This window comes from Salvelinus sp. IW2-2015, unplaced genomic scaffold (assembly GCF_002910315.2).
Source record: "Salvelinus sp. IW2-2015 unplaced genomic scaffold, ASM291031v2 Un_scaffold4987, whole genome shotgun sequence".
Taxonomy (NCBI): domain Eukaryota; kingdom Metazoa; phylum Chordata; class Actinopteri; order Salmoniformes; family Salmonidae; genus Salvelinus; species Salvelinus sp. IW2-2015.
The window spans coordinates 19,723-30,721 of NW_019946255.1; the positions used below are offsets into that span (position 1 = coordinate 19,723).

At 41.4% G+C, this 10,999-nt stretch overlaps 1 protein-coding gene across 1 annotated transcript; it reads left to right on the forward strand.

The window, feature by feature from the left end:
• The first annotated feature begins 2,401 nt into the window (after window positions 1-2,401).
• LOC112077851 (PH-interacting protein) lies at window positions 2,402-10,432 on the forward strand. The gene is made up of 5 exons (XM_024144272.2): window positions 2,402-2,542; window positions 2,652-2,710; window positions 2,797-2,826; window positions 2,980-3,039; window positions 10,238-10,432. The coding sequence occupies exons 1-5, from the start codon at window positions 2,503-2,505 to the stop codon at window positions 10,415-10,417; spliced, it is 369 nt and encodes a 122-aa protein (XP_024000040.1). The 5' UTR covers window positions 2,402-2,502; the 3' UTR covers window positions 10,418-10,432.
• Window positions 10,433-10,999: the final 567 nt, after the last annotated feature.

Here is a 10,999-nt window from a genome sequence, read left to right on the forward strand (position 1 = left end):
TCCCTCTATCCCCTTACCCCTTCCATCCCTCTATCCCCTTACCCCCTCTATCCTCTTACCCCGTCTATCCCCTTACCCCTTCCATCCCTCTATCCTCTTACCCCCTCCAACCCTTTATCCTCTTATTGGAGAGTTATACTATTATTGAAGAATTACACAATAACCATTTAAAAATAGATGATTTAAAATCAATCATTCTACTATACTATATAACTACTTCTGTAGTCTATAATTATTAGAATGTCAGTCTCAAAGGCTCAATGATCTGGGCCAGACAGGTGAAAGCCAGCATCAAGCCCTTGTGGTCCTGAAACAGATCTGGGCCCTGCTCAGCTCTTTCTGCTAGAGCTGCACCTACAGGCTAATAGTACTGGGGAACACATTCCAACGCTTTGTTTCAGTTTGTTTATGTAAAATGTAAATACATGTCACGCTGATTAGCCAATTATGGACCTGTGGTTCTCGCTGAAAAACGGCAAATATTTTTTKGGGGAATGTATGTCATGTATAGCTTTGTGGAGTTTCAGATAGCTTGATTATGTAGCGTATGTACATCTAGGGGAAGTGGAAAGGCCACCCTTGATGTCGCCAATGACGCAAGCCTGCTTTCCTATTTCACGGTGGGAAAGAAAAAAAATCTGGACGAACTGAAAAAGTTGAATGTCAGATAAACTTGGAGTTGTAAAGCACAGTACTTGTTGTTTAGTTGCCTGAATTGGTTTCTGTTTCAGTTCTGTCTAAACGCAACCATGACACCAAACATTACTAACATGGCTGCTGCTTTTAGTCTGAATAATGTCACTACAAGACCGTCACACAACACTAGCGGGGGTCAGTTCGGGAACGGTAACAACCCTACAAACACAAACAGATACAGGCTGTTACTCTACCTCCTTTTATTCCCATCTAAGGGTCTCATTTTTTAGCCATCTATTTTCTGTGTTTTGAGGGGTGCAAAATCCCCGTCACTCAACTCTCGCTGGATTGATTGCTTTCATTTGACCCCCCCCCCCAGGTTATACTGCTATTGGCACACTTGTTAAATTATGCGACAGAATGTGACAACAGTAATTAATGAGGAAGTCTAGACAGCGCAGGTGAGTGCAGGTAGGCCAAGACAGAGCAATGTTTTGGGTGGTTGTAGCTCGATTCCACTCTCTATGTTTATTTATGCAAATACAGCCATTGTATTTATGTAAATGAAGCACATATCATTTTATTTGAATACTATAAAAAATACCTGATACCATTATAAAATGTATATATGAGTCAATTAGAATAGAAAATGTGACATTTTACAATAAATTCAATACATGCATTCCCACCCAAATCCCTGAACTCATTCAGTATTTGTCCATGCCAGTAAAATGGCACTATTATTCAGTAAATATCTGATGGATTTTAAAAATTCTAAAAGTTTGGAGTATCTTCATGGTGTATTTATTTTAATTGTTTTTAAAACTATTTAGCAATTTTTGACGACCCTCGCTACTTTTAAATCGGGCGTAAAGACAACATAACCTATACAACAACAACTAATTTAAACGGTATGTTTCTATAAATGTATGTGTTCATGATCCGTCTGCCATTCGACGTGGATTCATGTAACTCACGAGGTTTTGGTTTCATGCATTAGGGTACATTCCCCTCCTCAACCCCTTCCCCCATTTTACTGCTGGGAGCGAGGCTGAGTAGACACATGCAGCGGAGACAAATGGAGGAAAAACCCAACGGCTCCGGGAGTGGGTGTGTTGTTTCAGACACGTTGTTAGTTACACAATAACGACACCACCATAAACCCACAGCAATGACGACCGAATAACAAACAAAACGAAGTGGAAAATGTTACAACAGCACGATAATCACAACAATAGTCTCTCCAATGCACTGTTTGTGAGATACGTCTCGCTAACTTGATCTGACGACATTTTATACGATCATAATCTTCATAAACAGCTACGCGTAACGGTTACTTTGTAAACCGTTTGTAAACCAAACCCCCCCCCCCCCCACTGTAAATAAGAGTGTAAAACATGAGTGTATCGAACCAGTGGTCATGTCGTTACAATGTAACAACCATTTTCTGTGACACGCTGGTCTCTCCGCTCCAGTGTTGCTGCTGCCTCCCTTCCACGTCCCGTGTCTACAGCAGCCTGCACTACTTGCTATTCCTGCGCAGAGGCTTGCGCTGTTACAGGGAGGAGGGGTGGCGGAGGGACGACCATTTACAACTACTTTCACCGTGTCGTTATCGCCCCGATGTGTTATACAAACCTTCGAGTGACTCTCACAGCAGTTATTGAGGTGTTATCGATGCGATGTGTCGTGGAGGGTTGAGCCCGTCGGAGGGCCTATTTGACGGAAGCGCGGAGGGGTTTGTATGGTGGCCGGGCCTGGCTGTTTAGCGGTGGTACGGTCCTGAATGGAGGAAGTGTTTTCCTGCGGGGTAAACAGTGACAGCTATAGGGCAGACTCCCTCAGCCCCCTAAAAACAAATCGAAAATGGATTCAGACAGTAAACTGGTCGCCCAGCTGAATTCTGGTGAGTAGAGTGAGCTGAATATGTGACATATAGATGTTATAATTCTCTCCAGTCGCTCCGGCGCCCTCCTCTGTAACTCACCGCTCCGTCCTCTCTCTCGCCCCTACAGAACTCTACTTCCTAATCGCCCGCTTTCTACAGTCTGGACCGTGCCAGAACGCAGCAGAGGTGGGTCCGATGGTATTTTAGGATTATTTATTATATTCCCAGGTTTGTCTCGGTGTGTGATTTTGAGTTTTTAAATCTATTTCCAGACGTTGATTCGGGAGGTGGAGGAGAAGGAGGTGAGTCGTGTATCTATGCTCGCCTCGCATCAAGCTGCTCTCTCTGCACTTTCTCATGTTGATTTTAAGCAGATTTCTCATTTAATGTTTAAAAACACAAATAGACGAGTTGTTAGTGTTAGTGATCGGAACTGAACTGTGCATTTCCTGTAGCTACTGCCCACACGACGGGACTGGACGGGGAAGGAGCACCCAGGGAGATACGAAGATTTGGTAAGGCTCCTCTATAACTGAGAAAAAGTTTTTTAGAGAGAGCAAAATAAAAATTGAATTTCCCGCAATTTTTAAATCAGGAAAAAAAAAAGTCAAAAGGATTGTACCGAGAAAACCTGAAACTAACCCGGCCCAGAGGAGGCAACGAGTGTTGTCCTGGTCCATCGGGGACCCTGGGTTGAGAGTTTGGTGACAGGCATGTCCAAAACATTTAAATAGTAGTGAAAATGTGTGTGAAATGTTGGTACGTCATGAGTGTTGTGGCGTTGGATCGCGCGGGGGAGGGACTCCTGCGCCACAGCTTGCACGAGATGAAGGCGCCCAGCTCCTGCTGTAGAGAGAGAGCCTTGGTGTGTGTGTGTGTGTGTGTGTGTGTGTGGCTAAAACACACAAGCAGCGGGACGAGGCAAAACACTGCTTTTAGGAGAATATAAACAGTCATATCAGAAAGCACTGGAAAATAAAAATGTCCTTTTAAAGAGAGTTTTATCAGAAGGAGAGTGGCAGGAGGGGGAGAGAGAGGAGTGTGTGTTATCTCAGGACTGAAGGAGAGGGGGAGACAGGGGTGACATGTGGTAATATTGAGCTTAAATCTAATTATTATGGCTTTATTAATTAATCGACTAATTAGGTCAATTACATGGTGATTTTACATAATGCTATTGCGCACTGCATGAATAACATCATGCAATGTCAATATAATACATATTTTAGAGTTTTGAGATCAAGCGTTTAGATATTTTAAAACTTTTATATTTCTGGCAAATTATCATAACCTTAATCTTTTTTAAATCCTATTTTCCATGACATGTTTTTTWAAAATATTTTTTTACATCATCTGTAGCCTACAGTCATCATGATCTTTTGCAGACTCGACTAAAACTAAATCTATACATTTATAGAACAACAATATTGACAGTGTGTCTGTCTACTTCCCCCTCCTCCTCTCCTCTCCTTGCTCTGCCATTTCTCCCTCCGCCAGTGAGCGGGGGTTGTGATGCGGCTGGCCGGGCCTACTGTCTCAGTCCTTCACTGCTTCATCTTAAGATGCGACATGTTCTTAAAGGTGAACTATGCAGAAATCGCTCCGCCATTTCCTGGTTGCTAAAATTCTAATAGTTTGCCTAATTTCAGTTTATGTGACAAAACAAGCGAGTATAATGTAGAGAATCATTGCACCATCTAAACCGCTGTGAAATATATTTTCCATAAACAAAAATATTGTATTTTCAGCTGTCTGAAGCTGGTGTACACAACCTAAAATAATAGACTAAAAATGTAACTTAATAACAGGAATCATAGAAATAGAGCACATAGAACAGATCAACCTCTTGTTAGACTGGCTTTTAATGAGAATGGCAGATCTATAACCCATAGAACAGATCAACCTCTTCATAGACTTGCTTTTAATAAGAATGACAGATCTATAACACATAGAACATATCTACCTCTTGTTAGACTGGCTTTTAATGAGAATGGCAGATCTATAACACATAGAACAGATCATATATTTATAACAATAACAATTATTTATATATTAATAACAACAATTATGGTAATTATTATGATGATATTATTATGATGGTCAACGTTTTCTCCCTCTAATATATGTATTTTATCATTATGAACCATGATCCATGATGACAACAATAGTAATGTAGAGATGATGGTGATATTAGTGAGAATGATGATAGTGATATTAGTGATAATAGTAATGATTATGGTGATATTAGTGATAATGATGTGATATTAGTGATTATAATGATGACAGTGGTATTTGTGATGCTAATGATGATGGTGATATTAGTGATAATGATGATGGTGATACTAATAATGATGATAGTGATATTAGTGATAATAATGACGATAGTGAATAATGAGGATGATAGTGATATAAGTGATAATAACAATAATAATGATGATAGTGATATTAGTGATAATACTGATATTGCTGTTAGTGATAATAATGATGATAACCGTGATATTAGTGATAATAATAATGATGATAGTGATATTAGTGATACTAATAATGATGATAGTGAGATTCGTGATTATAATGATGATGCCAATAGTGCTATTAGTGATAATGATGATGATAGTGAGATTAGTGATACTAATAATGATGATAGTGAGATTAGTGATTATAATGATGATGCCAATAGTGCTATTAGTGATAATGATGATGATAGTGAGATTAGTGATACTAATAATGATGATAGTGAGATTAGTGACAATAATAATGATGATAGTGATATTAGTGATAATAATGATGATAATAATAATGATATTAGTGATAATAATGATAATGATGATACTAATAATGCTATTAGTGATACTAATAATGATGATGATAATAGTGATATTAATGATGATGATAGTGATATTAGTGATACTGATGATGTTAGTGATAGTGTCGATGATAGTGGTGTTAGTGATAATGATGATAGTGATATTAGTGATAATGATGATGATAGTGATATTAATGATGATGATAGTGATGTTAGTGATACTAATGATGATAGTGATGTTAGTGATAATAATGATGATGTTAGTGATAATGATGATGACAGTGATATTAGTGATGATAATGATGTTAGTGATAATAATGATGATAATGATATTAGCAATAATGATGATGATAGTGGTGTTAGTGATAATGATGATGATAGTGATATTAATGATGATGATAGTGGTGTTAGTGATAACGATGATTATAGTGATTTTAGTGATGATGATAGTGATATTAGTGATAATGATGATGATAGTGATGTTAGTGATAATAATGATGATGATAGTGATAATGATGATGATCATATTGATACTAGTGATGTTAGTGATAATGATGGGGATAGTGATATTAGTGGTAATGATGATAGTGATATTAGTGATAATGATGATGATAATATTGATACTAGTGATGTTAGTGATAATGATGATGATAGTGATATTAGTGGTAATGATGATAGTGATATTAGTGATAATGACGATGATAATATTGATACTAGTGATGTTAGCGATAATGATGATAGTGATATTAATGATGATGATAGTGATGTTAGTGATAATAATGATGATAGTGATGTTAGTGATAATGATGATGATAGTGATGTTAGTGATAATAATGATGATGTTAGTGATAATGATGATGATGTTAGTGATACTGATGACGATAGTGATATTAGTGATAGTGATATTAGTGATAATAATGATGATGTTAGTGATAATGATGACAATAGTGATATTAGTGATAATGATAGTGATATTAGGGATAATGATGATGGTAGTGATATTAGTGATAATAATGATGATAATGATGATATTGATAATAATGATGATAGTGATAATAATGATGGTAGTGATATTAGTGATAATGATGATGATAGTGATATTAAATCAAATCAAATCAAACTTTATTTGTCACATAACATGCTTACATGCTTACTTACAAGCCCTTAACCAACAGTGCAGTTCAAGAAGAGTTAAGAAAATATTTACCAAGTAGATTAAAATAAAAAGTAATAATAAAAAGTAACACAATAAGAATAACAATAACGAGTCTATATACAGGGGACACCGGCACCGAGTCAGTGTGCAGAGGTACAGGCTAGTTGAGGTAATCTGTACATGTACGTGGGGGCGGGGGAGGGGGTCAATGTAAATTGTCTGGTGGTGATTTTATGAATTGTTCAGCAGTCTTATGGCTTGGTGTTAGAAGCTGTTGAGGAGCCTTTTGGTCCTAGACTTGGCGCTGCAGTACCGCTTGCCGTGCGGTAGCAGAGAAAACAGTCTATAACTTGGGTGACTGGAGTCTCTGACAATTTAATGGGCTTTCCTCTGACACCGCCTATTATATAGGTCCTGGATGGCAGGAAGCTTTGCCCMAGTGATGTACTGAGCTGTTCGCACTACCCTCTGTAGCGCCTTACGGTCAGATGCCGAGCAGTTGCCATACCAGGCGGTGATGCAACCGTTCAGGATGCTCTCGATGGTGCTCCACTACAGCCCTGTCGATGTGAACGGGGGCATGTTCAGCCCTCCTTTTCCTGTAGTCCACGATCAGCTCCTTTGTCTTGCTCATATTGAGGGAGAGGTTGTTGTCCTGGCACCACACTGCCAGTTCTCTGACCTCCTCCCTATTGGCCGTCTCATCGTTGTCGGTGATCAGGCCTTCCACTGTTGTGTCTTCAGCAWACTTAGGGATGGTGTTGGAGTCGTGTTTGGCCCCGCAGTCGTGCGTGAGCAGGGAATATAGGAGGGGACTAAGTACACACAACTGAGGGGCCCCAGATTTAAGGATCAGCGTGGCAGAAGTGTTGTTGCCTACTCTTACCACCTGGGGGCGGCCTGTCAGGAAGTCCAGGATCCAGTTGCATGGTTACCGACGTGAGTGCCACGGGGCGGTAATCATTTAGGCAGGTTACCTTCGCTTTCTTGGGCATAAGGACTATGGTGGTCTGCTTGAAACATGTAGGTATTACAGACTCGGTCAGGGAGAGGTTGAAAATGTCAGTGAAGACACTTGACAGTTGGTCTGCGCATGCTTTGAGTACATGTCCTGGTAATCTGTCTGGCCCAGCAACTTTGTAAATGTTGACCTGTTTAAAGGTTTTGTTCACATTGGCTACCGAGAGCGTTATCACACAGTCATCCAGAACAGCTGGTGCTCTCGTGCATGCTTCAGTGTTGCTTGCCTCGAAGCGAGCATAAAAGGCATTTAGCTCGTCTGGTAGGCTCGCATCACTGGGCAGCTCGCGTCTGGGTTTCCCTTTGTAGTCCATAATAGTTTTCAAGCCCTGCCACAGAGCCGGTGTTGTAGGATTCAATCTTAATCCTGTATTGATGCTTTGCCTGTTTGATGGTTCGTCGGAGGGCATAGCGGGATTTCTTATAAGCGTCTGGATTAGTGTCCCGCTCCTTGAAAGCGGCAGCTCTAGCATTTAGCTCGATGTGGATGTTGCCTGTAATTCATGGCTTCTGGTTGGGATATGTACGTACAGTCACTGTGGGGACGACATCGATGCACTTATTGATGAAGCCGATGACCGAGGTGGTGTACTCCTCAATGCCGTTGGGTGAATCCCGGAACATATTCCAGTCTGTGCAAAACAGTCCTGTAGCATAGCATCCGCGCCATCTGACCACTTCCGTATTGAGCGAGTCACTGGTACTTCCTGCTTTAGTTTTTGCTTGGAAGCAGGAATCAGGAGGATAGAATTATGGTCGGATTTGCCAAATGGAGAGTGAGGGAGAGCTTTGTATGYATCTCGTGTAGAGGAGGTCTAAGATGTTTTCCCCCCTGGTTGCACATGTGACATGCTGGTAGAAATTAGGTAAACCGGATTTAAGTTTCCCTGCATTAAAGTCCCCGGCCACTAGGAGCGCCACTTCTGGATGAGCATTTTCTTGTTTGTTTATGGCCKTATACAGCTGGTTGAGTGCGGTCTTAGTACCAGCATCGTTTTGTGGTGGTATAAAGACGGCTACGAATAATACAGATGAAAACTCTCTTGGTAGATAGTGTGGTCTGCAGCTTATCATAAGGTACTCTACCTCAGCCGAGCAATACCTCGAGACTACCTTAATATTAGACATCACGCAACAGCTGTTACTGACAAATAGACACACACCCCCATCCCTCGTCTTACCAGAGGTAGCGTCTCTGTCCTGCCGGTGCATGGAAAATCCCGCTAGCTCTATATTGTCCGTATCTTTGTTCAGCCACGTCTCGGTGAAACATAAGATGTGTTACAGTTTTTAATATCCCGTTGGTAGGATAATTTTAAATCGTAGGTCATCAATTTTATTGTCCAATGATTGCACGTTAGCAAGAAGAATGGAAGGCGATGGGAGTTTTCTCTCTCGCCTTCCGGATTCTCAGGAGGCCCGATCTGAGGCCTCTTTTCCGGCGTGCTCTATGCATTCCTCTGCCACATGGCGAGTATTTTTGCTTATAGTTTTATTAATGAGTGTGTTCTTATTAAACGGATCACGTCTGCAGACCAATGAGATAATGTTAAAGGCAATTAAAGGTTCATTAATTGGTGTGTGTGTGTGCGCACAGTGGAGTGCTGGTGCAGAATGTACAGATAACAGAGGAGAGGGAGACGGATGGAGAGGGAGTGTATCTAATTGGGCAGCAGAGCTGCTTGGTGTGTGTGTGTGTGTCTTTCTAATTGGGCAGCAGAGCGGTTCGGTGTGTGTGTGTGTGTCTTTCTAATTGGGCAGCAGAGCGGCTCGGTGGTGTGTGTGTGTGTGTCTAATTGGGCAGCAGAGCGGCTCAGTGTGTGTGTGTGTGTGTGTCTAATTGGGCAGCAGAGCGGCTCGGTGTGTGTGTGTGTGTGTCTAATTGGGCACAGAGCGGCTCAGTGTGTGTGTGTGTGTGGTGTCTAATTGGGCAGCAGAGCGGCTCGGTGTGTGTGTGTGTCTAATTGGGCAGCAGAGCAGCTCGGAGTGTGTGTGTGTGTGTCTAATTGGGCAGCAGAGCGGCTCGGTGTGTGTGTGTGTGTGTGTGTCTAATTGGGCAGCAGAGCGGCTCAGTGTGTGTGTGTGTGTGTGTGTCTATTTGGGCAGCAGAGCGGCTCGGTGTGTGTGTGTCTAATGGGCAGCAGAGCGGCTCGGTGTGTGTGTGTGTGTGTGTGTTGTGTGTGTGTGTGTGTGTGTGTGTGTGTGTGTTCTAATTGGGCAGCAGAGCTGCACGGTGTGTGTGTGCCGTCTGAAAAGTAGGCCAGGCATTTTAAGAAGATGTCTTTGCTGTGTACAACATCTACATATGTAATTGTACTGAATGTATTGTACTGAATGTATTTTGTACTGAATGTATTTGTACTGAATGTAATTGTACTGAATGTTATTGTCCTGAATGTAATTGTACTGAATGTAATTGTACTGAATGTATTTATACTGAATGTAATTGTACTGAATGTATTTATACTGAATGTAATTGTACTGAATGTAATTGTACTGAATGTAATTGTACTGAATGTAATTGTACTGAATTATACTAATTATATGGAGAATAGGGAATACTGTAGTCATACTGACCTTACTGTTGTAATGGCTGGTCAGCTTTTACCCATAACCTGAATTGTGTGTTGTGTGTTTGTGTGTGTGTGTGTGTGTGTGTGTGTGTGTGTGTGTGTGTGTGTGTGTGTGTGTGTGTGTGTGTGTGTGTGTGTGTGTGTTGTGTGTGTGTGTGCAGGTGAAGCTGTATGGCCACATCAGTCCGGACCACCTGCTGCAGGTGTGCCAGAGGGTGTGTCCCTCTCTGGAGAAGGAGGTTCCTGCCAGCGTCCCCGGGGTCCACAGTCTGCTGGGGGCGGGGCGACAGAGCCTGCTACGCACCAATAAGAGTCAGTACTGTAATCACATGACATGTTAGCCTGCTACGGACCAATAAGAGTCAGTATTGTGTAATCACATGACATGTTAGTCTGCTACGGACCAATAAGAGTCAGTATTGTAATCACATGACATGTTTCTGCTACGCACCAATAAGAGTCAGTACTGTAATCACATGACATGTTAGTCTGCTACGCCCACCAATAAGAGTCAGTACTGTAATCACATGACATGTTAGCCTGCTACGCACCAATAAGAGTCAGTACTGTAATCACATGACATGTTAGTCTGCTACGCACCAATAAGAGTCAGTACTGTAATCACATGACATGTTAGCCTGCTATGCACCAATAAGAGTCAGTACTGTAATCACATGACATGTTAGCCTGCTACGCACCAATAAGAGTCAGTACTGTAATCACATGACATGTTAGCCTGCTACGCACCAATAAGAGTCAGTACTGTAATCACATGACATGTTAGTCTGCTACGCCACCAATAAGAGTCAGTACTGTAATCACATGACATGTTAGTCTGCTACGCACCAATAAAGAGTCAGTACTGTAATCACATGACATGTTAGCCTGCTACGCACCAATAAGAGTAGTACTGTAATCACATG

Bases quoted from the DNA above. Each gene is read 5' to 3' on its own strand.
- LOC112077851 (XM_024144272.2), top strand. From the start codon at position 2,503: ATGGATTCAGACAGTAAACTGGTCGCCCAGCTGAATTCTG. The intron at 2,711-2,796 runs GTGGGTCCGATG...ATCTATTTCCAG, and splicing joins CGTGCCAGAACGCAGCAGAG to ACGTTGATTCGGGAGGTGGA. The intron at 3,040-10,237 runs GTAAGGCTCCTC...GTGTGTGTGCAG, and splicing joins CAGGGAGATACGAAGATTTG to GTGAAGCTGTATGGCCACAT.